The 25,791-nt window shown below is 45.5% G+C and overlaps 1 protein-coding gene across 2 annotated transcripts in view; it reads left to right on the top strand.

Moving 5' to 3' along the window:
- The window catches only part of GALNT12 (polypeptide N-acetylgalactosaminyltransferase 12), a 28,371-nt gene extending 23,372 nt beyond the window's left edge, over nt 1–4,999 (top strand). For both annotated transcript variants that reach the window (XM_081150567.1, XM_081150568.1), the window contains 2 exons: nt 736–882; nt 3,233–4,999. In XM_081150567.1, coding sequence (XP_081006693.1) covers nt 736–882; nt 3,233–3,373 — 288 coding nt within the window. In that variant the 3' untranslated portion in view covers nt 3,374–4,999. The remainder of the gene's footprint in view (nt 1–735; nt 883–3,232) is intronic.
- Nucleotides 5,000–25,791: the final 20,792 nt, after the last annotated feature.

Here is a 25,791-nt window from a genome sequence, read left to right as displayed (position 1 = left end):
AGGCATTGCTCCACGTGCCTTAAGAATAGCCACCTGTGTCAGAATCTCCTGGAAGGGAGAGAGTGGGGCAGAGTGGGTGGGTGGCTGAATGTCTTGTTAAAAATATAAAAATGCAGCTTCCTAGGCCCCACCTCAGACTGAAGGAAGCCTTATTCCCTCTCTGGGATGGGGCTAGACTCAGTATTTTCCCCAGGTACACTAGAGGAGGAAAACCATTGCTGTGGAAGAACCAAGTCCTCCCGTTAGCAATCATATTGTCTGCTGTCCACAGCACTTTATAGTTTCCAAGGCACTGCTGTACTCGTCGTATTTCCGAGGGAGGGGTATGGAAGGACTGAGGAAACGGAGAAGAAATGGCTGGTCAAGGCCACAGAGCCCCAGCTGCTGGTACTGGGACCAATCCATTTTCTTTCCTGCTGTTCCATATCAGCATGGGACAGGGTTAGGCACAGCGGGTGTGAGGAGCCCTGGCACCAGCCCTGCACTCACTGTCTAGCAAGCAAGGGGACATGAGAAAGGGCCCCTCCATTCACACTTCTTATGCACCACCCCAGGGTGCTGGAGTGCTGGGGAGATACTCAGGAGGCTGACTGATCAGACACGCTAGTGTCAGCGAATGAGGGGAGAGCAAGGGACCCTGACTCTCACGCTCTCATGATTCCCAGTTCTCATCCAGCAGTTTCCCTCTTTCCACGTCAGAGGATAACTGATGCCTGTTGGCTTCTCCGTTTTTAGTTTTTCGAATACACGTCCCAGAATGAAATTCGCTATAACACCCGCCAGCCAGAGGCCTGCATAGCTGTGGAGGAAGGAACAGATCTTCTCATGATGCATCTCTGCAAGGAAACGGCCCCAGAGAACCAGAAGTTCATCCTGCAGGAGGTGAGTGCGCTGTCTCATTCCTTCCTTGCTGCTGCCTGTGGGCTGTAGAGGGGAGCATGGAGGTACAGCAGGCTCTCTGGGGCAGTCCTGGAGGGTCTCAGGGATGCCACTGTGTATAGGAGAGTCACTGTAGCCCTGAACCCTTGGCCGCACTGCTGGAGTCCCAGTGTCCGCCTCGTTTTCCTTCTTCCCTCACTATTAGCTCCTCTCAGTCTTTCCATCCGCCTTCCACCTTGAGCTGCAGCAGGCAGAAATGGGAAGAGGCCCTGCCGCAGATGCATTAGAAGGAAATGGGGTTTAAACAAGTGAAACAAATTGCTGAAGTGTAAGGATGGGAGGTTAGACCCAGGTATAAGTCACTCCACTTCTCTAAGCCTCCTTTTTTCCAGCCCTAAAGTGGGGGTAGTCATAGCAGCCTCGTCTTAACTCTAGTGAGGATCAGATGTATGGCCAGGAATATTCTTTGGAAACTGGGGAGCTCTTTTGAGATTAGTTGTTGCTTGCAGTATAATAACCAAGAAAAGATTTCTCTGAGGGAGTTGGCTCTCCATCAAAATAGTCCTTGAGTTGAAACTGGCTATTACTTCAGGCATGAAGGGCACTGGCTCCACCATATTTGCAGCAAGTCCGTGATGCGACTCATAAATCAGTCATATCCTTTGACTCACAGAAAAGCACTCGAGGGAATAAAACCAAAGAAAATAATTCAAAAGAAAAAATTAGTTCTGTTTGATCCCTATGGGAAGCTGTCATTCCCAGGCTGACCCCAGGAATGGAAAGAGTCCTCTAGACTGCTTATAAATAGGATAATTCCAAGTATGATTAGAAGTTGGAGTATGTTTTCCTGTAGAAAATGTTGACTAGCAATGTAATTTGTAGGCTCCTTGGAAAAGCCAGGCACTATAGTATTGTCTATCTGATATAAAAAATGAGGGAAAATATTTCTGCAAACCCCAAAAGTCTGTGACCCTCTGTGATGCCCTACCCCTTCTCTCCTGTCTTTCAGCTGGAAGCCATTGTAAGCTCTCAAAGAATAGTAATGCAAGAGAGAGAGACTATAAAATTGGTTTGAAATGTTATTAAAATTTTATCTTAAATTTTAGTGACCATTTAAAGAAAAGTCTCTTCAGAAGGGTGGGGGGAGGGGTACTTTACTTAATTACAGGCATATCTCAGAGATATTGTGGGCTCTGTCCCAGACCACTGCAATGAAGCAAGTCCTGCAATAAAGCAAGTCACATTAATTTTTTGATTTCCCAGTGTATATAAAAGTTATATTTACATTGTACTGCAGTCTACTAAGTGTGCAATAGCATATATCTAAAAAACCATTTCCATACCATAATTAAAAAATACTTTGTTGCTAATAGATGCTATCATCTGAGCCCTCAGCAAGTTATAATCTTTTTGCTGGTGGAGGGTCTTACCTTCAATTTGTAAAAAACGCATTATCTGCAAAGGGCAGTAAAGTGAAGCATAATCATACGAGATAGGCTTGTGTTTACTTTCATGTTATTCTAAAGGCAACTTATGAGCACTTTTAAAGGTTTTCAGGGTTAATATTTTTGAGATTCTTTTGCATCTGATTTTATTTCTAAGGCTGCTTTTGCCCTGAAACAGCCTTTATGTCACTCTTCTGCCCGTTTGTCGCTAGGCCATGATTAAGTTCCTTGGGGGGGCTTACAGCTTACAACAGAGAGGTGTGGGGAAAAGAGAAACTCCAGGACTGGGGGAGAGATTTGCTGAGTTAACTCAGCAACAGTTTATAAAAAGAAGAGAAGGGGGAGGCATTAAAGAGGATCATGTCTTTGGGAGTTTGGGAATTGGCAGGGTCTGTAGAACCCACTTCCTCTCTGGTGACTTGCCCCCTCCCTCAGCTGGTCTGTAGCTGAGCTGAGGCTAAAGCCAAGTTTTCAGACTCTCCATTTAAATACATAAGAGGAAGAGATCTCCAGGGATGGAGTTACTTGACCTAAGTGGAAGAGATTCATAAAGGATCTTTGGTCCTAATTTCCCTGAAGGAAAAGCAAAGCAGTAAGGATGAAAATGGGGTCTGACGGATCCTCAAAGTAGCCAGCAGGTGGCACCATTGGCCCTGACAGTGGAGTCTGGGACTTGTGAACGCTCCTGTGAAAGGCTTGAATGACACATGGCTCTACATGCCTGGCCCTCTCTATGCACGGACAGGCCTGGATTGCCTTTGCATTTGCAGACGCTTACTGCTCAGTAAATATTTCTGAAATGATAAAAGTCACCCTGAGCACTTAAGAGCACATTTTAAGGAAAAAGATACTTTCTGAGGAATTGCTTGTAATTCTCTTGAACATCCAATGTCTATTATCTTTTGTAGGATGGTTCTTTATTTCACATACAATCCAAGAAATGTGTTCAGGCTGAGAGGAAGGATCTCAGCAACAGTTTCGTACCACTCTTACGAGACTGCACCAACTCGGAACATCAGAGATGGTTCTTTAAAGAACGCTTGCCATAAAGTGTCACTGCACCAAGACCAGCAATGGGGGACGGGGGCCCCTGGACTGAGCCCAACAGAGACTTCACTAAGTATAGTGACAGACCCACCAAAAACGTGGCTGCTCTATTTTTATAAGGAAATCACTGTGCAATTTGTGAAAGCAATGTGGTAAGAATGTGAATAAGCTTTGTACTGATTTTAAAATGTTAAAATTGTTCCCAAATACCCTATTTTCAATGGGTAATCATAAAATGTTAACTCTTGGTAGTCAGAGAATTAAAAACTTTTAAATATTTTTCTATCAAGATATATATTCTACTGTCGTGCCTTTTTATTCCCCTTAGCAAAAAAGTAAATGTTTTATTTTGTTATTTGAAAGGATTCCCAGGTATGAAAATGTTTGCACGTGTTGAAATTAGACTCATGCAACATACTTTGCATAAATTGATAATACTTAAAACGTTGGTTTAGAGTTTTCTCACTGTGGGCAGATGGACAGTGGGAACATTGCACTGATTCCTTCAGGTCATTGAGATAATTTAGGTTTATTTAATAAAGAATGCTATTTGATTAAGTGTTGCTGCCATAGTCAAACCTCCAGTTAAAATTTATGTTAGGCAAAGAAGACTAACCAAAGCTGAAATCTCAAAGGAATGATTTGATAAAAACTTCCACCACATAGGGTGAACTTCCACAATGCTTAGCTGCTTTATGGCTGGCTACCCTTAGCAATTACCACTAGGACTTTAAATCATATTTATAACATTTTTTTCATATATCTTTATTGATTTCAGAGAGAGGAAAGGAGAGGGAGAGAGAGAGATAGAAACATCAGTGATGAGAGAGTCATTGATCGGCTCCCTCCTGCATGCCCCCGATTGGGGATCAAGCCCACAACCCAGGCATGTGCCCTGACTGGGAATCGAACCGCGATCACCTGGATTCTCGGTCGATGCTCAACTGCTGAGCCACGCCCGGCTGGGCATATTTATAACATTTTTAATGTTTATTACACATTAGTGTCAGGGAGAAATTTAATGTTCTCTATGAAATTCCACTTTCAAGTTTATTCATTAATAATATTTGCTCATTTAAATCATTTTGAGCTGCAGCAGCATCTGTGGAAGTTTCTCAGTAATTCTGGTTTGTGAAAGACCCCAGATCCACTTCTGAGATCTTGTCAATGTGAGTGATTTAACAAATGGATGAGAGCATTGCAATTGGCTGATTGCTAGCGTCTTACTCTCACACACACACCAGATGGTGTTGTCCCCTCGGGAAACATGACAATACTGTAGTTGAGGCCAAGTCTGTTTAGTCTAAAAGATTCTCCAAATCACAGGTCCACAGGGAGCAGACCTGGAAGTCCCCCAGAGATCACCCTGTGTCCAGTGTAGCTGAGGGAACTGAGGCTGGTAAGGAAGGGGGTTTGCCGGAGATCCCACAGCAAGTTAGGGACACGTTCTGTGATGATACCTATCATTCCACTTAGTAATCAGTGTTCTAAATTGGGCCTGGGTGTGATATTTTTCTTAAAGTGTTAAATTAGTACTCTTTTTAAAAATGGGCTCTTCAAAAATTGACTTTGTTATATCATAATAAATTATCAAATAAAATTAGTTACCTCTTTTAATAAAAAGTTCTAAAGACTATGCCACGTGGCTTGTTACCACAATTTTTACTTACCAAGTGGGGTTAGAGACACTGGCCTCTTATAGGCTCCTAACATTTGTGAGATTTAATGCGCTACACACCAAATTTCTCACACTTATATGCAACTTTAGAGTTTCGTTTCCAAGGGTGTCGTTTGATACTATAAGGTCAACAGGGTGAGGATTGCTGTGTTCTGTTTGCAGCTGCCCATAATCCTAATCCTAATCATTCCATGAGTTGGGCACTGCTCTAAGCACTTCATATAAATAAGCCAATTTAATTCTCAAATGCAGTGACTTTATTCTCAAAGGTGAAGACACCGAAGCTCAGAGACGGTAGGGTCACAGCTAATTAGTGGCAGTGCTGGGATGTGAACCCAGATAGTCTTATTCCAGAGCTTACTGGAGGGCAGATGACCAGCCCAAGTCACCCAGCTCATATATCTTGACCCTGGCCCCTCCCCTCATTCTTAGTCCAGCTACCCCACGCTGCCAGTTATGGTATGAGAAGTAATGAGCCTCTCCTGCTTGGAGAGCCCAGGAGGTCCCAGCGGATTCACATCTCTGAGCAAGCACATTTCTTTCAGAAGTGCCAAGTCCGGAGCAGTACAGGGACAGCCCTTGGGGGTTCCGAGCTGCTCCTTTAGGTGCAGTTGTTCGGGTACAATTTCGTTTTCCCCATGCCCACACTCTGCCCTCTTTCTCTTTCAAATGGGGCAGGATGGGGGAGGCATAACTTAGAGGGTATTTCTCCAGTTTCCCTTTGGAGATTCTTGCTGCGAAGCCAAGGAAACTCACAGTCTGTGGCCACATCCACTGCAGTTGCTCCATCCAGGGCTTACTCGTCTTCAGAGTGCTTCAGCCCCTTGGGACTGAGTGCTATCCCATCTGCCACATCATGATTCCTCTGTGAATCATCTCGAACCTTCTTTTGCAAGGCAAGGGTCAGTGGAACTGATTGCTCATCAGAAAGTTGAGCTGGTTATTTCAGCATCCTAAAAAGAAATTGCCTGATGGGTGTGCCTAGGGGGCAGCTCCAGTTATTAACTCAGGAGTGATTGCAAAGCACCACTGCATTCTAATTGCCAACTGTTATAAAAGGAAGCAAATTACTGGGTTCCAGAATGTTGAGGGACTTTAGAAGTCATGTATTCAACTCTCTCCTCATGCGGGAGACCCTCCTTGTCCCCAATACTTGCTAGACTGCCCCTGGCTTGTCCACTGCTAGTGGGGGCTGCTCCTCCCTTCCCAGGCCTTCCTGTCCTGTTCTATTCTTGGATGGCTTTGTACAAAGCTCAACACTGTCTACCTAGAGCTTCCCTTATTGTTCTGGATCCCCCTTGGGCCACCTCGGAGTGAGATGGTATAAGAGAACCTTCACTTTCCATAATAGGAAGTCAGTAATAATGGTCTAAAACTGAAATATCATGAGAAAGTAGGGCTAATGCTATTTGAAATACGGAGGCAAATTCTGGAACAACTAGCATGTTTGTTCTCTCTGCCCCTCAGAGAATCAACGAGGGAGGTTCTGCATTGAGTTCTCTCTGCTCCAAACTAGCCAGCACTCGGTTCTTCATCCTTATGGGATGTGGTTTTCACTAGAGTTCAGGGAGGGAATATGAGATAGATGTTTGCATTAAATCTGCTGCATTTAACCAAAGGTCAAGACTCTCTTCTCCATCCCTGCAGAGAGTCTAGGCTAGCTCAGGTTACCCCAGATGCTCTGAGAGCAGTAAAATGACATTAGTAGGCTGTGGGGTGGGGAGGGGCTGTGTGTGTGTGTGTGTGTGTGTGTGTGTGTATACAGCAAGAGTGTAAGAGAAACTTCATTTTCCATAATAAGAAGTCAATAACATTGGTATAAAACGGACATATGAGAAGCAGGGCTAATGCTGTTTGAAATACGGAGGCAAATTCTGGAAGAACTAGCTGGAAATGTTGAGAGTAGAGGCTTCTTGGGAGCCAGATACGAGTGAGGGTGGGTCATGAGAATGCTGGTTTTGTTTTAAATCTTGAGAATTATTAGGCTTTTTGAGCTAAGTACATGAACTTAAACTCAGTACATTTGGTAAAAATTATTGTTAAAAATTCTCCTAAATGGAGTCTGAGTACAAACTCTTGTTAGTAGGAAAATAATTAAGGACCTAGATTTGGCTTGTCAGGATAGATTTAAAAGAGGTTGGGATTTATGGAAGGACAGCCCTGGATATAAATTCCCTTGGGTCACTGGCTAGCTGTGTGACTTTGGGCAAGTTACTTAACCCCTCTGAGCCACAACTTCTTGTGTGTAAAATAGAGGCCATGCTAGTACCTAAGTGAAGGGGTGGTGAGGATTCAATGAGATGAGGTGGGCAAAGCTGGGAGCACAGACCGTCCAGCCAGAAGGGGTGCTCAGAGATCATTTACTGACCAAAGAGTCTGAGTTGCTCCATCCCAGTGATATCCTGGGGACCAGAAGAGCTGTCAGAAACAGCAAGGGTATGTCCTGGATTCTGTGCTGTGTGCTGCCTAGGGTAGAACAAGTGAACAAAGGAAGTTCTAGAAGGTTCCCCAACCCTCCCTCTGCAGGCAAGTTAACTTGTCAACTGTCCTCTCAGAATTAATTCATCCCTGGGAAAACTTTGAGTGCAAGAACTACAAGAAGTTTTGAGGGTCATTTCAGTTCAATCTTTTCTCTGTGGGGGAAGGGGACCCCTAGGCCTGTCCATCCTCTGGGCCTACAGGTAGGACACAGAAGCATGAGCCTCTGCCGCCCTGCAAAACCCTGGTGGCCACAGGATTCTGAGGATGCAGGGAGTTTGTCCTGAAATGGACTGGGCTCGGCTCACTCCTTTTGGAACCAGAAGTTGAAGGGAAATAAAACTGCCTTTTCTGGGTAAGATTCTGGACAATTCTGGGAACTTGTCTGCAGAACTAATTGATTTATGGGGACCCAGCTGTGAAGAACTGTACAAAACAGGGATCAGAGAAGATACACTCCAGATGTGGCTTCATTAAAGGCAGGGGTGGAACAATGGGGTTGAAAGGCTTCTGAGGCTCACTGGGCCATGGAGACTGAGAAAGTATGGCCAAGGGCCTGTGGCTTTCAGCTGCTGATTCTGAGCTGAAGAATAGCTTAGAACTAACTCATTCGACCCAACCTTTTGAAACTACAGAAAGGGACCCTGAGGCTCAGAGAGGGAAGGGGCTTACCCAGCGTCACACAGCCAGGGAGACGAGGCTGGGACCAGATCCTACATCTGCTGCTGCCAGTTCTAATGTCTGTCCCATCACCTACCTTGGCTGCTCATTTCTGCCTTTTCAAATCCAACTCAAGGCTGTTTTCTAAATTAAAAGCTGAGGGAAGGCTTAACTGATGGTAAGTTGCCCAGAGAGGGAGGCCTGGCTGACCCTAATGCTGGGCTGAAAAACTCTCTCCCCGCCTCATGGGCTTCTGAGACACTTGGCGACATCTTCCATTGGAGCAACTGGTCCATGTGCTCTCAGAACCAGACTCAGTGGTACTTTGTCAGGTGCCTGTTCTCTGTCCTCGGAGGGTGAAGCCAGGGGTGGTCCAAGAGAGGACAGCTGCATTACCTCTGTTGGGAATGGATTTCAGTTTTTAGAGTTTTGAAAATGAGATTCGCATTTGGTGATCTCCCATTCCTACTACAACATTCCTGACACATGACTTTTTTTCTCTTTAACATTTTATATTTTCCTAATTGTTCAAAAGTATATGCTCAGCTGAAAATTTAGAACCTACACAAGAATATAAAGAAATCACTTAAGTTCTCAATACCCAAAGATAGCACCATTTGGAAGTACAGTTGGCCTTTGACCAATATGGGTTTGAACTGCACAGGTCCACTAATAGTGTGGATTTTTTTCAATAAACACAATACTGTAAATGTGTTTTCCTTATGATTTTCTTAATAACATTTTCTCTTCTCTAGCATACTTTATTGTAAGAATGCAGTATATAACATGCAAAATATGTGTCAATCGATTGTTATCAGTAAGGCTTTTGGTCAACAGTAGGCTATTAGTAGTTAACTTTGGGGAGTCAGAAGTTAAACACAAATTTTGGACTATGCAGGGTGTGAAGGGGTTGGAACCTCTAACCCCCATATTGCTTAAGAGTCAACTGTATTTCTTTCCAGTTTTTTAAATCACAGTTTCTTTTACTTGCCTGAAATTGGCTCAGTGTTGGCTTTTGCTGGGTGAGCATGGTTCTGTCCTTTAGGGGAATGAAGAATTAGTCTCCTTCCTTTGCCTGTAACAGGGGTCCAAACACATGAAGACAACAGGCATCCCCAGACTTTTCCCAACTCTGGGAGGAAACCTCAACTCCATTTTAAAAGCCAAAGTTTAAACTGCAGTGATGATCACTGCTTTTTTTTAAGAGCGCACTACTTATTTGGCACTGAACCTAATAGGTTTTTATACATTACCTTGTTTAATCTTTGCAATAACATTATGAAAGAAGTATTTTCCAGCTCCAGTTTATAGGGGAAGAAGCTGAGGCTCAGTGAAAATGGGTCCCATTTGGGCTGATGGGAACTGAGTCCAGTGAGTTCGTCACCTTTAATCTAGCCTCTGTATCTGTTAATGCAGCCAAAGGACACAGTAGCTTTCCTGACAGCCTTACTAGAACTGCCTCTTGAATGCCATACTTGCAAAGCAAGACTTTACATCCTTCCTAACAAATTCCTTTCCTTCACTCTGGCTCACAAAAACACCCCCTCCCCCCTTATGATAATCTCTCTGAGACAACATGACTCATGTAGAATTCCTGACACTATTACCAAAAAAAAAAAAAAAAAAGTCCCTGCTAGCACGGATCCTGGCACATAGTACTCACCCAGTACCTGGTTGCTATTATTATATAAGGTGGGTGACACTGTTTGTCTGGTTCCCAGGGTTTCCCTCTGTTTCCCACAGAACACAGCGGAACAATGTGCTAAAAGTAGCATGGTGCTAAGGAGGGGCCCATCCAGGGTGGTTGGTCGCTGAGGTGGCTTTCAAAAGCATCCTTCCCCTCCAGCTATTGGCAGAAACAAGAAACCAAGTAGATGTCTCCTCGAATCTGAGTTCATCTGCCCCATGCCTGGCCCTGCCCTTCCCTGGGGCCTCATTATCACCTTCCACCCTTTGCTGGTGTGGCAGGTCTGGCTGTGTTTGGTGAGAACCCCCCTCCCCCATCAGCTTCCAAACCCGTGACATCGCAGCTGGCCTTACTGCTACTTCTGCTGCTGGCCCCTCAGCCATGATGCTCAGAAGAGACATTCCTTAAAGCGGGTGGAGCTGTCAAAATGGATTTTAAAATATGGGTTGTATTTTATTTTAATTTTTGGTTGTTTTCTAAATTTGGTCACAATTGCGTCTTCTTGTTCTAAAACGAGAGAAAGGAAGCAGCTGCCCTCTGGGAGGCTCCAGAGAAGGGAAGAAAGCCCTCAGCTTCTCTGCTGATTGTTCTGCTTCCTTCCTGAGGGCTCGATAGCAGCTCTGTGGGCCTGGAAGGGGCAGGGTGTGGACCTGAAGATGCCTGTGAGTTCTCCCAGTCCTGAGAGCTTCAGGTAAGGCCTACTGTCACCAGTCCATGATAACTTGCCAAGGCTACTGGCCCCATACATGTGCCAGAAACAGGCATTCCCCACCACCGCAGCTGAAAACCATTAGCACCCAGACAATTATGACTCAAGGTGGGCACAGGGAGGTGGGAGGAGGCAGAGAAAGGGCTGATCTCCTCTTCAACATCCAGAAGTGATATCTGTGCCATCTGGAAAAGCTGAGCAGGCTGGATAGGTAGGGGGATGGAGGTCCAAGGGGAGGGCAGCTTGGCCAGGAATGGTGGGTAGTGGTGTTATTAAAATGTTGGAAGGGAGGCTGGGGAGGTGAGGCCAGGTCCTAGCTGGGTCCACATTTGGGGGGTGGGTTGGATGCCAAGCTGAGGAGTTAAGTCTTCAACATGGAGGCGAGGAGGAGAAATGGTCTCTGCAGTCAGGACGAGACTGCAGCTGGCCCCGGAGCAGTTTCCTCCCATTGCATCATCCTTCCTCGAGCATCCATCCCCCAGGAGTGAGCTGCAGAGGACTGGGATTCTCTCACACTGTGTGGCTTGGCTTCTGTCCACCCTGCCAAGGTCAAGGACCTCTCGTTTCCAAAATGCCTTGAAAAGTTTTCTTCCTCATGTTTCTGCCTTCAGCCTGGACTGTCCCTGTCTCCTGTTGGTACTCTCTCCTGTGTGGCTTTGGTCACCACATTTCTTAGTTTCCCATTCACCCCAGACTCTTCTCAGTCACTTCTGTGGGCTTCCTCTCCCACCTTCTTGAGCCACATCCCCTGCGATGCTGTGGGGTCCTCTTGTGACCTTTCACGTTCTGCCTGGGCAATCTCAAGCACAGTGTGGCTTAATGCCAATGGTTATCTGTGTCTATCACTTAGGAACTGTATTCAGTTGCTAGTATCAGAGACTTGAAAAATAGTGGCTTAATGGACTTAGAGGCTTTATTTTTCTGACGTAAGAAGAAATCCAGGGCATTTCAGGGCTGATATGGTGGCTTCATGGTGCTATTAGGGATGGAGGCTCATGCTGTCTTTCCATTCAGCCACACTTAGCATGTTCCTGTCACCCTGTGGTGGTAAGATGGCTTCACCCCCTCCAAGCATTGAGTTTGTCTCATTCAAGGAGAAGAAGGGTAAAGGGCAAATGACCTGCCAGCTGATTCTGTCCCCCGTTTAAGGCCTTTCCCATCTCTGTATCAGTCAGTTATTGCCACAGCAATGCTCAGTAACAACCACTCCAAAACTCAGTGTAAGAAGCCAGTTCGGGCCAGGCTCAGCTGGGCAGCACTCCAGACTTGGGTCAGATGTCTTGGCTCTAGGTCAGCTCCAAATGTACCAGTTCTGGGACAGAGTTGAACAAGCAGCCATTTCTCAGGGCGGGCTTTTCAAATAGCAAGTCATCAGGGCAAGAAGCAAGCCAGTGTCCATGGCATTCTTAAGCGCCTCTTAGGCCTCTCTCTCACCACCTATGCGCTGGCAACTCGCAGATCTCTCTGCAGCCTGGGTCCTTCCCTAGCCGGCTGCCTGCCGAACAGCTCCCTCTGGTTGTCCCATCCACCCTGCAAGCAACACATTCTAATCTGGACTGTGAACCCTGAGGACTAAGAAGGGCTCCTGGTGGCCAAAGGGACTCAGGAGAAAAAACCAAAAAAGCTCAGAGCCTAAAGCCACTCCTGCTTCAGGTGCCTGTCACGCAAACTGCGCTTCACAGAGAAGCCTCTGCGCTGCTAACCTACCTACCTAGCTCTGTTTCCGCCGGGTAGGCCAGCCTTTATAAAGCAGTTCCCGGAATCCTATTTCAGCCAATAGGACCGAAGCTTTCCTTAGCAGCTGCATAGCTCTGACCAATCAGAGTGGCTCTATTCTGACCAATCAGGGACCAGAGGTGGGGCTTCTGTCTATATAAGCCGCTCCCTGTTGGCCTGGGGAGCGCCCTTTCCGAGGAAGAACGAGGTCTGCGTTCAGGCGGCCGGAGCTGGAACAGGGACGGTGTCTCTCCTGAGCCGAGTGGAGCGGACCAGCCACCACCTGGGCCGGGGCTGCCCAGCCGAAGAGGGCCCGGCCCAGGGCTGCCTGGCCCCGCGCGGCCTCACGGCGCCGCTCTTCTCACCGTGTGCTGTCACGCTATTGAACTGTTCACGGCAGCGCTGTTTTTACAGCCACGCGGTGTTACCTTTGAGCTGTTGGCACCAAATAAAGTTTCCTTCTTCGCCACGCCCCAAGTTGGGGATTCCTGTTGGCTTTGAATTGACACCAGTGACCATCAGTTGACAGGACTCATTGTCATTTTTCTCCCCCAACCTGCTATTCTTCCTCTCACGCTGTCCAAAAGGGTGAGAAGAGGAGGTTGGTAGAGCTTGTGTCTGGGGCCTCTTTCCCCTTTCTTGGTGCGGTCTCCACCCCCGCTCCGTCCGCTGAGCACCGCACAGAGCTGTTCAGATGGTCCAGGCCCACAGAACCGGAGGACCGTGCAGTTCTGGAAAAGCAGCCAGGAGTTCAGGCCTCCCTTGCTTAGCATCGCAGAACCCAAGACCCTGGAGTGGAAGGAGCCTGCTGGGTCCTCGCCCCGTCCCTCCCCCGGCCCCTCCTGCTGCCTGGCTGTAGCTTGATCTCCAGAGTCAGCCAAGCTCAGGAGGTAAGAGTGAAGTAGTGGGATGTGATGGAAAGAGGACTAGTCCTGAGGGTTAGGTTGACTGGAGCTTCCCAGTTGCTGAGGGGCCGTCTCTGAATTGATCAGACCATCCGTTCACTAGGCCCCTCTTGATTTAACACTCTACCTAGATGGGCCCACATTTGGTTTAATGCCCTACTGTTACCATCTTAATACTCTTGAGCAAGGGGCCTTATGTTTTCATTTGGCGCTGAGCCCCACAAATTATGTGGCCTGCCTTGGTCTTGGTTTCCCCACCTGTGTAGGGTGTTGGCAGAGGCAGCTGTCTGCTCTGAGCTTGCCAAGTGGGGAGTTTGTGTAGCTGAGTTTCATGGCCCACACTGGGGGCACTCACAGCGCCCTCTTCAGTCCAACAGCACTCCATCCCTTCTGTCACTGTCCTCCACTTAGTCCCTACTGTGACGGAGGTGAGAAGTAAGAAATGACATCCCCCAGATTTTGCCTTTCTCCACGGTGTTCAGTTGTGGTTCTTTCCTCACAGGACAGGGTGTCCAGACCCTTTCCAGACCATCTCAGCCCTGGACGTCCTTTGGTTTTCAGTTTCTCGGTGTTCCCATTAAGGCTCGCACCAGAACACAGCATTCTAGGAGCAGCCATCTGCCCTGGGAAAGCTGACCCGCTCACCATTTATCTGGACGTCAGCCTCGAGAAGCGTAGCTTTGGGGGACAGATATATACCACAGCAGATACACTGAGCTCGGACTCAGCTCCGACCCCATTTCTTCTCCCTATAACTAGCTGCCCAGTCAGCTTCCTTTTCCTCTAGTATTTGGAACATTTTAAACTGAAATCACCAGTTAGATCATGTATTCAGGTTTCTGTCCCATTCCTTCACTGCCCTTAGTGTCCTCACCCAAAGACATTTCTACCCCTGAGCCTCAGTTTTCTTACAGGTTTGTTGAGATGGTCAAATATATAATGAAAATGCTAGAGCTTTGAAATATGTAAAACAAAACAAAAACGCAAACAAAAAACCAAAAATGCTTTCTGCTAGTTGTTACTTGGAAAAGGTTCCTGGTTATTTCCAAAATCCATTTGTCCCCTTTTACATAGACACAGAACTTTCACTGTGGCATACACATGCTCAGTGCAAGGCTATCAATCCCAGCCTGCCTTGCACCAGATGTGGTCCTGGTAGGTAAGGGGTGCGCGATGCAGTCAAAATCCAGTCATGCCCTTGAGTCCATGTAACAAGATCACTGTGGAGGCGTTTATAGGGTGACGCGTGAACCCAGGAGAGCATCACCACTTTGGCTTGGGAAGGCAGGAGGGAGGGAGTCCAAGGGTTATTGTTTGAGTTGGTCCATGAGGGTTGAGTAGAGCTTCTCCAGAAAGAAAAGGTAAGGAAGGGCATTGCAAGCAGAGGGAACAGCCTGTGCAAAGGCTCACAAATGTGCAAAGGCAGCAGGTGCGGAGAACCCGAGGCTCACGGCTGTGAGGGTGGGGCCCCGGATGGGGGTGAGGGATGGAAGACGGGGCTACTCAAGGACTTGCTTTGCTCCCAAGCACCCTGCCAAAGGCTAACGTCCCTCCGACAAACCCCAAGCAGCGAAGAAACAACTGCTTTGCAAACAAACGCCTCGTGTATTTATTTTCTCCATTTTCCTCACATATCTCATCTCCGCCCTTGAATGAGATGCCTCCTGGTTTCACTTAATTTCCACAGGAAGCTGGGAAAAGCAACATCTGTCTAAATTCCCCCTAACTTGCTCCAGATTTCCAAGGTCAGAATGTGGACTTTGGGAGACAAGGTCTCTGTGGGGTTAGAGGTGACAGCCCCAGAATTGGTGGACTCTCTTGGAGCCCCTTGAGGCAGCCAGCCCCGGCGCCAGTTCCCTGAACAATACAGATGTTCGGCAAGAATTTTGCTGAGAGTGAAATCAGTGGCTGAGGCGGCCCCTGGAGAGGGGAGCACAGGACTGGTTCCCACGGGCTCCTGCCCAACATTCGTTCCTGAGTTTAATGTTCCTGGGAGATGGGCCGCCAGCGAATGCTCCAGCTCCCACACCAGCTGGTCCTCAGAAGGCAGCTTTCCTCACATGGCCTTGGGCCACTCCCAGCCAGCCATAGGGACATTGTTTTGTTCACAGCAGTCTGCTCAAGGCATTTATTTAGGGGAAACACTTTCTCTTCTGTGGCAGAAAAGAGACAGCTTGGTGCAGGGGAGAGGGGAACAGAGATGGGTCTCTAGAGTTGGGTTCAGCTCTTGGGACAGCTGCAGGCTGCTCAGGTGGCATCCAAAGGCAATGCATGGACAAGGTGTGGACTTTGGAAACAGGCAGACAAGGTTTGAGTCATAACTGTGCCCTTGGTGGTCATGTGGTCCGGCCTGGGAGATCCCTCACCTCACAGCCTCAGTTTCCTCATCTGTGACTGAGGAAACAGGATCAGGTCACCTCTGAAGGGCCTGTGGGCTTCCTGATGACAGTTAGTGCCTGTCCACTCTCCACAAGGAAGCTGAGGAAAAGGTTGTAGTCTTTCCTCTGTGAAAACAAGCAGGAAAGAACTGGCCTGGCCTGGCCTGACTGGCGTGGCTCAGTGGTTGAGTATTGACCTATGAACCAGGAGATCGCTGTTAGATTCCTAGTCAAAGCACAGGCCAGGGTTTCAGGCTTGATTCCCAGTAGGGGGCGCAAAGGAGGCAGCCAATCAATGACTCTCTCTTACCACTAATGTTTCTCTCTCTCTCTCCCTCTCCCTTCCTCCCTCTGAAATCAATAAAAACATATTAAAAAAAAGAAAAGAACTGGCCTTCATGAGTTACCCTTCTTCCTTGCACTCTCCCAATTTTTCTCAGATCAACAGAATATTTTTTCTAAAGCACTGATGACTCTTTGAAGTGTCCTCCAGGGCGTGGTTGGATCCAGCTCCTCCTGACACCTTCTTCTCCAATTGCTCCACCCTCTTACCCACTCTGGCCCCTTTCAGGCCCTTAAGTGGAACAGTTATGGCCTCCTTTGGACCTGGCCCCAGTGGCGGTGCCAAGGGGGTGGCTGGGGGTAGGAGTTGGGGTTTAGCTCCTCCAGAGTCTCCTTCTGCTTCCCCAAAGCCACTCTAAAACCCTTGATCTAAGTAAAAGCAGGGAGCTGTCGGTTCATGACAATGCCAAGGTCCCTGGGTTCCCCTTTCAAGATGCTGCCCCCCACCAGGTCCCTGTGGGGGCGTTTCCTGGGCCTGGAGGGTGGCAACACTGTCCACTCGTTCCACTGGCTCCTTCCCGTCTTTCAGATTTAGTGTCAGCATCACTGTCCTCGAGTGGCATTTGCTGACATCCTGTGGGTCCCCCTTGTTGGTATCTCTCACCTGGTACTTTTCTTCAGAGAACGCATCAAGTTTGTAATTATAAACACATCTTGTATTTACCTGTTTAATGCCTGACTCTTCCACTAATTATAAGTGCTGAGAGGGCAGAAGTCGTGCTGGTCTTGCTACATGCCCATTGCCAATAGAGTGCCTGGCAAATAGTTGGCTCTCAACAAGTAATTGATGAGTGAGTGAATGAATGAATCACCCAGAGAATCTAGAATTTGGTAGTAAAATAATGACATCAGGAAGGCAAATCACAGCAAATGTGGTACCTATAGCATTGAGGCCCAAGGTGCAAATCCTGGTATTGACATTCAGGGCTGTGGGAAGGCAACATCATTTTTCCCCTTCCCCCAGGAATGAGTGTCTCACAAAAGACAGGAGAGTCACCTATGCTGGAATGTTTCTGAGAGGTGAAGGGAGAAAACAAAGGACTGAGATGTGTCTGTGGTTTGGCCACAGGAGGTTATTGTGACTTTGACCAAGGAGAGTTCCAGAGGATTGGGGAGTCAGGAACTGGGCTGCAGGGGAGTTAGCAGGAGCTGCGGAAGTGGAGACTGTGAGTATTAATAACTAGTTTTAGACACTAGACCAGAAAAGAGGAACTATGACATTAGCTATTTCTTACCACATGGATCACATCAAAATTAATTTGGAAAAGTTTCTGAATAATAAAAATGATTCATCTGCTGGCTGAGTAACAAAATAAGGTGTCTTGGCTTCCTATCTTACTTCTCATAGAGAAGTAGTATGTTAGAGTTGAAGCGATCTCAAAACCAGAGGTTCCAATGCAACCCTCATTTGGTAGATGAGGTGCCTGAGGCCCAGAGAGGAACAAGGACTTTCCCAAGGTTACACAGCAGATGAGGGGCAGAGCCAGGTTTTGAAGCCAGGCTTCTGTATGCCCAGCCTGGGGTTCTTTTTCATGTCTTTCTTTCCTCTGTTCTTTCCAAACAGTCTTTATTGGCTCCAGGGAATGGGTAGAATAGTAATTTTTAGTTTATTCGAAATGAGTAAAATGGGTGATGCTTTTTTACTCATGTAAGAGCTAAATGGAATGAGAAATGGCTCCATCATGAGAGCAAAGATTCCTTTGAATATTAAAGCTCCAGAGTGAACCCCAAGTGGGCCCAAGTGACAAGGACCAGCTCTCCTTTTCTAGCTGACTGGAGAAAGCTGGGCAGGGCTGTGCGTGTGCGTGTGCGTGTGCGGGAGCAGGTTTCCTCTGCAGGGTGGTTCCCTGAGCACCACGACAAGCATCACAAACCTCAATACCTCTTTCTTCTTCTTTGAAAAATATTTTCTTTTCAGAGCAGTTTTAGGTTCACAGAAAACGTGTGCAGAAGGTTTGGAGATTTCCCGTAGACCTCCTGCCCCGCACGTGCCCAGCCTCCCTGGCTGTCCTGCACCGAGTACCCATCTGCTGCAGCTGGTGGGCCTAACCGACGCATCATCCCCCAGGCAGTGGCTAGGCTTCACTCTTGGTGGTGTACATTTTATAGGTTTTGACAAACTTATAATGATGGGACCCTGAATCTCCTCAATGCCTTATTATTATTACTGTGAAATATACGTACAATTTACCATCTTAACCGTTTTTAAGTGTATATGGTTTTATGTACATTCATGTTGTTGTGCAAACATCACCACCATCCATCTCCAAATCGCTTCTCATCTTGAAAAATATAAACTGTCCACATTAAACATTAACTCTCCATCATCCCCACCTCCAACCCCTGGCAACCAGCATTCTTCTTTCTGTCTCTATGCACCCTGCAGTCTTTGTCTTCTTGTGACTGGCTTATTTCACCCTCAATACCTCTTTGAATGTGCTCCCTGCCACCCAATTCTGCACTTAGGAATCCCTGCTTTTGGCAAAGGATTTGATTCTCTGCTGAGGAGGGACAAGCACCCCTGGGAAGAAAACCCTTCAGGATTTTTTGGCACGTTCCCTTTAATGCCAATCAGTGGATGATTTCTTGAGATCAGGGTTTGATGGGGGTAGGGGTGACCCTGGTTGAGAAAAGAGAGAGACATTAGCGACAGAGAAAAAAATTTTTTCTGCCTGAAAAAATGTTGTTGGAATTATTACAAGTGAATCTGTGTAATTAATTTTATAACATATCCATGTCATAAATTTATGTGCCTGGGTCTTTTTGTGTCATGTCTTGTCTGACTTGATTCCTCAGGACTTTATGGCTGAGAAAGCTCCTAATAACTGCTAGTGAAAATCATAATACTATTCTTGTATTTGGGTTAAATTCTACAGTTTAGGACACATTTTTATTTCCATTTTATTTGATCAAAATGACAACAATGTGAAGTAGTTAAATAGGACTCATTTCCATTTTTCAGGTGGAGAAACTGAGGCTCAATGAAGTGAAGGGATCTGTTAACAGTTCTAGAATCACTTATTGGTAGAACTAGATCTAGAACCCGTCTCTAGTCCAGGGCTTTTCCCATGGGCTCCACATTTTTCTGGCATTTATTAGCTTAAAATATCTAAGGGTAACATTTATTTGCAATTACATGGTCCTCTCTCCCTGCCCACCTACCAACATCCCACTTGATTTCCGACCCGATCTTGCTCCAAGAATGATGTGTCACTACCCAGCAGCTCAAATTAGAAACCCAGGAGCCAGTCATCCTTGACATTTCCCTCTCTTGTTCCATATCCGATCTTCAATTAAGTCCTGTGAGTTTTCATTCCTGAATATGTTTTCGATCCACCCACTTCTCTGCAGTTGGACCACCCTGGTCCAAGCCTCTGTTTCTCACCCTTTACATTATTATGTTGTTCTTTCTGTTCCTCTGTGACTTCTTGGGGAATATGGATTTGAACAAAGTTAATCAAGTTTCTACATTATAGGATTTCTCAGAGCCTTTGGCATGTTAATCACAGTCACAGTGACTCCTCAAGGTGGGGGATTATATATTTTGCCTGCCCTAAACTTCATCATTCCTAGACCCTTGCAGTCCCTCTCTCTCTTCTCCCTGTGTCCAGTCTCCACACTGAAGCTGAACTGATCTCTGCTGACCACCAAGCTGATCGTGTAGCCGGCCCCACCCCCCTCCTGCCACACTGCCTTTCAGTGCGTCTACACCATCGGTGTCCCGCCCAGCTCCCCTTCACCAGGCTCCTGTGCCCACCTCCAGACGCAGCAGCGCTGACCGCTGATGTGCACAGCTGCCTCTTCTGGGAGCCACCTACCAGGGAGGCTACATTCCCCCACCCTCCGGGGCACCCCATAACCAAGGATGGCTCGGTGGGTGGTTCATGAAGGGCTGCCCACCCTCACCTCAAGGTGAGAAGAGCTGCTGTTTGATTTATGCCCCCGAGCCAGCTGCCGATCAGGACCTGGTTGGACTTCACAGGAGAGAACATTCACGGTAGGCCCTTTCCCTTCCCCTTCTGCTTCCCTCCCTCCCTGTGGGTTTCTCCTGAAGAGCATCCCCTGGGTACTTCTCCGGGTCAGCCCCTGCTCCTCCGAGCTCTCCCTGAGACATCTGCCATGCCCTCAGCTGCCAGAGGGACCCTTGCGCCCTATCCACTTATTCGCCTGGTTCTCTCATAAAGCAGCTCTGTCTCCCCATGGGGCTGCCAGTTCCACAGGGGACTGTCTGCTTCTGGCCATCGCTCCACCCCCCAAGCCTGGTATGTGCTCAAGATTTGCCAAATGAAAATATAGAAAGCACCATAAATATCCAGAATGCAAATAAAAAGTATTTGTAAAATAGGGCAGGCAGCAAGTGACTGTCTAGAACATAATCAAAGCTTTTGCCAGCAACAAGAGGCAAACATCTTAATACAAAAAAGAACATGAGAAGACAGTTCACACACATAAATAGAGACAACTGCTGCTTTTATGGGAAAGTGTGTTAATAAAAGCTAGCAAATTAAAACAATAGTTGAAGGAATATATATATATATATATATATATATATATATATATATATATATATATATGTATTTTACTATTGGGTTACCTTAGGTTTATTCTCAAAAGATCACCACACTGGCAAGGGCATGAGGAGCCAGGCATTCTCATGCATGGCTGCTAAGAAGGCAAATTGGTACCATGATTAGAATACAGCTTCCCAGGGCACAAAGTTTGTCTCATTCATGTCATATCCCCAGTGCCCAGAGCCACGCTTGGCATTTGAGCATCCAATTAATATTTGTTGAACAAATGGAAGGCAGTTTGGCAATATCTATCAAGAAACTTCAGTTTTTCATACCCCTTGGTTTAGTAATTCTACTTCCTGAAGAAACCTTTAGGGAGGGGGGCAAAGATATTTATACAAGGACGTTTTGTACATCATTTATAAAATCAGAAGACTGGAAACAACCCACGAGGCCACAGTCTGGTGACCAGTTAAATTAATTATGGCACAACCACACTGAATAGTCGAATCTAGCTGATAAAAATGACATATTTGAAGAATATTGGGTATATAAGATTAGGCTACTGATAAATGCTAAATGAAGGAGAATATATGATTATATATACAACATGATCTCAAGTTTTATTAAAAAAAAACTTGTTAATGGTGGGTTGCAGTGGTTTTTTTGTTTACCTCTTTAGTTCCCAAATTTCAACAATGAATATGTATTACTTTTATATTTAGGGGAAAAAGCTTTGAAAAAGAAAGCATGATTAATGACAAAACTGTGGGCAGCCAGGAAAAGCAGGAATAACTTGTAATCATATTTTTCCTATTTATACTCTTCACAGATCATTTAATGGTGGATTAAGGAGCACAGTCCTGTGACTGAATTGGCCTGTTTTTATTTAGGCCACAATGAGAAGTAAATTCCGTGCTGCTGGAGACACTTTGCGTTGTTTTCATGTTCTTAGTGTATATTTTTCCATGACCTGAAGAATCATAAAACACTGGCTCCACTTTGAAAAAAAATTTACAACTCCTTTGACTGGAACTGATTTCTCCTGTGGCTGCTGTGGTCTGTAAAAGTCATCAGGATGCGACATGGCATTGACCTTTATTCTTTACCTTGCTCTGAGAATTTCCTTGTGGTTTCCAGAGGAAGGTAATCAAATGACCTAACACAATTGCCTGGATTCTCTGCCCTGGGCTTATCTTGATTAGGAGGACACAGATTTCTAGTTGACCCAAATTTAGAGTGTAGAAAAGATTCAGATATTTAAGACTATTGCCCAGAGAAAGCCTTAACCCATTAGGGTTTTGCCCCCTCACCACTTCTCATATATCTGGTTATACCTACCTTGACACAGAGCAAAGGAGTTTTGGGTTCTAGTTTCCTCTCCCCAGGAGATCTGGCCTGGCTGCTAAGTCCATGGGAAGCTCATTTCCCTGCAAAGTATTGAAAAGACTCGAGGCACATTTGTTGGCTTATGTTAAACCTATTGTTGCTGAAGTGGAGTCCAGGATTCCAAGTCTGGTAGGTGAGGCTCTTCCCCACCTGATCCCTGCCTCCGTCTGTCATTATTCATCCCACTGCAGTGAGAGAACAGCATTTCAGAGAGCAAGCTCCGGGGATTAAGAACAGACCTGGCCTCTGGGGAGACAGAAAGCAGTCACGCAGAGAATACAACTGGCTGGGACCTGGGTTTGAAGACCAGATAGGCTCTTACTAGCTGAGTAGTGACCTTGGACAAGTTATTTCATGTCTCTGTGCCCTAATCATTTCCTCTGTTAGAGGGGATAATAATAAGAACACCAAGTTCGTACAGTTTATGTGAGCTTTACATTATTTGATGGGTATAAAGCACTCAGTACAATGCCTCCTGTACAGTTAGTGCCTAACACACATGACCTCTTCATTTATTCATTCATTTGGAAAAATTTTGCAGAGTTCTGACTAGGTTCTGGGCACTGGGCCAGGTGTTGAAAATTTAGAAGAAGATAATGCACAGTCCCTGGCTTGACCCCAAGAAACCTATAATTCAGTGATGGAGACTCGGTGGGAACAGGCCAACATAACACAGCTCCAAGTACCATGTTCCAGAAACCCTGGTCTCTTCCTCTTTCCCAAGCTCACCATGCACCTTCATGCTTTGTGCCTTTGCCCACTTGTTCCTTATGTCAGAAAAGCTTTCCCTCCCCCTCTGCCACCTGAAAACTTTCCAGATGCAGCTTAAATGTCATCACCATTGTGAAGGCTTCCCTGACCCCCAAACCAGAATCCTGTGTCTCCAAAGTGCTCTGTATAAACTCTCTTGCCTTCCCCTTCCATCAGGGCTGGTTGTATTGGAGCATCTCCCACTAGACTGGGAGCTTCTTGGACTTGGGTTTATGCTTGACCCATGTTCATGTCCCAGTGTCTGACACAGGGCCAGGAACATTGTAGATGTTTAAAAGTGTTTGTTGGTTGAAAAAAAATACATCAATGAAAGGGCATCTGCTATCACAATTGAAATGGCTTCTTTTATAGGGGAGATCAGGAAGAAAGATGCTCCCTTTTTGCTACAGTATTTTATGAGACTATAAAATTTGCCATTCAGATAGTTGGGTTCCTCTTATTAATTCCACCTGCAGCTAGGAACAAAGCTAAGTTTACCTAGTGTTAGGGAACTTGGAGAAGGTTCTTGTTCCCAGCAGTGTCTGCCTGAGGGGCCTGTCCTGAGCACGGCTTTCAAATTGCTGACATTTAAGATCCTTGTCCTGATGCTGGTCTTGCGCCACTCCATTGGCTTTTCACTGTGTGGGAGACTATTGGAAGCAAAGTTACTAAGGCCAATATTGCAACAGAAATAATTGGAGATACAACCCATGCACTTTGGGGACTGGGACACAGAAATTTAATTAAATCTATTTCTTCACTTATTCGTTGGGTGATCTAAGGATGGTTCCTTCTCCTCTTTGGACCCTGTCCATTGAATAGTGATTTTAGGAGGTGGGAGTTAGGGTAGTTGGACTGATTAAATGCTAAGTTCTTTCCAGTTCTGATAAGTCATGTCTGTAAGTTACATGATATCAGATTGACAAAAGGTCCACTGACACAGTTGCTGGAAAGGGATGTCAATGGACTTCTGGGAGAGGATCCCAGTCCTCATGAGTTCGAGGTCATGGTTTAGGAACCAAAAGTTCAGAAATGCTCTAAAACCATAGATGGCCAAATCCACCCACTAGAGGTTCAGCACATACTTACTCAAATGTGTAAACTAAAACCAGACTTTTTTGGAGCTGTTTGGAGGATGCATGGCATGCTGTAACCTGGTAGTGGGTGTATGGGTGGTTCATCCAGTGTGAAAGGCCTTGTCTGGGGCCTGCATCATAGAGTGAGGAGGCACGTCCTTGGCTAGTCCACCCTGGCCATCAGGATGGAAGGATCCCTTGAGTAAGTCTTCCTCAGGCATCATGCCATAATGATACCTAAGGGAGCTCTTTTAACTCACTATGTTATAGCGACAACGGGGTAAATTGAGAAGACCTGAACCCACTCTTGGTAGTGAATTTCAACATATACTTTTATAAAAAAATTGAGATATGTCACATACTGTAAAATTTTCCTTCTTAAAGTGTACAATTCAATGGTTTTTAGTATATTCACAAAGTTATGCAACCATCACCACTAATTCCAAAACATTTTTATCACTCCCGACGAAATCTTGTACACATTAGCAGTCATTCCGCACTCTTCCCTCCCTTCAGTCCCCACCAACCACTACTCTGTCTCTGTGGATTTGCTTATCCCCTTTACTATGGGCTTTCCATAATAAAGAACTCATAGGCCATGTAGCCTATCAGTCTGACTTATTTCATTTAACATAGTATTTTAGAAGTTCATCCATGTTGACCATATATTTTGAACAATTAAAAATTATATATTTGTATCAACTTTCAGCTAGCATACAGACAAACTATAGTGTGAGTTTGATGTGATCTACCAATCCCTCTTAGTGGACCTGATGAAGGTCTAAATTAGTCTAGTTAGATCTGTTCCAGATCCTCTTCATTATTCCAGTTAAATTTTGGCCTTCTAAAAGTGCTATATAGACCTTTCAAATACAAATTCAAATTGGTTGATGTTTTTATTTTTTGTTCCATCTTTGTTGGCAAAGTCTTTCCCAACCCAAGATTATTTAAATACATACGCCAATTTTCTTGTCATACTTTCATGGTTTCTTTTTTACATTTATAGCTTTAATTCATCTGGAAATTTGTGAATGGTGTGAGGTAGGCATTTATTTTATTTTTTCCATGTGGTTAGCAAGTTGCACCACCATACATCTTTTTCTCATTGATTTAGAAACAATACCATTAGAATTTACTACTTTTTATGCATGAACTTTCTCTTCTGCATTAATCCATGTCTGTTCTTCAGCTGCTAGCATATTATTAAATTTCTTGGCCCTTTAAGATGGAATTTAATATTTGTTAGGATAAGTTTATATTATCACTCACTTAAAAAATTCCCTAGATGCTACCATATGTTTATTTTTCTAGTTTAGCTTAATTTGTAAAGATGACACTATTAGTTTATGTAATATGTATTGCTGAATTATTTAAAATTTTAAATTCTGCCTTAGAGAACAGTAAAAGCAAGTAGCTGTGTGACATATTATGGGTAACTTTAGTAGAGCATATGTGGGCTAAACTTAGATGGGAAGGAATGGAAGGACCAAGGAAACATTAAATATTCCTGAGGTCTGAGACATCAAATATATGTGACAGGTACAGCAGAGTGGCAGCATGAGAGCCCCCTCTGTGCTGCCCGAGCAGAGAACCAGAAAGGCCTGGATCTCTGGAGTCCTAGAACTGTTGCTACCCCAGCCTGGTCTGCTCCCTCCAACTTAGGTGAGAGTGGAAGGCACTTGTATTTTGTTTAAGCCATGATTACATGAAACTGAACATAACCCTCACTAATATCACCTCTAATTTCACTTTTGTATTTGGTTGTCTGGATTAGGATTTGTAGAACAGTGTTAATAACACTGATGGGAGTGGCCATCCTTCTGGTTACTGATGTGAATGGGAATGGCGCTAGTATTTCATTGAGTCCTGCTGTATTTCATTTTACATGAGTACATTTTTCACTTGTAGAAAATAGTCTTCTTTCTCTTGGTGGGGATGATGATGATGATGAAATGTTGAATTTTCTCAAATTATTTTTGTCGTCTATCTGAATTATGTGGTATTTCTGCTTTGCTATACTGATATGATGAATTGGACTCATAAGTCTTTCTAAAGTTGAAACTTACATGAACTTCATTTTTTTCTCTATCTCCTTTGTTCTCTTCTCTATGTAGAAGCTCCATTGTAGTTCTTGGCTCGCT

This window comes from Miniopterus schreibersii (assembly GCF_964146895.1).
Source record: "Miniopterus schreibersii genome assembly, chromosome: 11".
In the NCBI taxonomy this organism is placed as follows: domain Eukaryota; kingdom Metazoa; phylum Chordata; class Mammalia; order Chiroptera; family Miniopteridae; genus Miniopterus; species Miniopterus schreibersii.
Note: the sequence above shows the minus strand (reverse complement) of the source record. Positions and strands in the feature narration are given on the sequence as shown.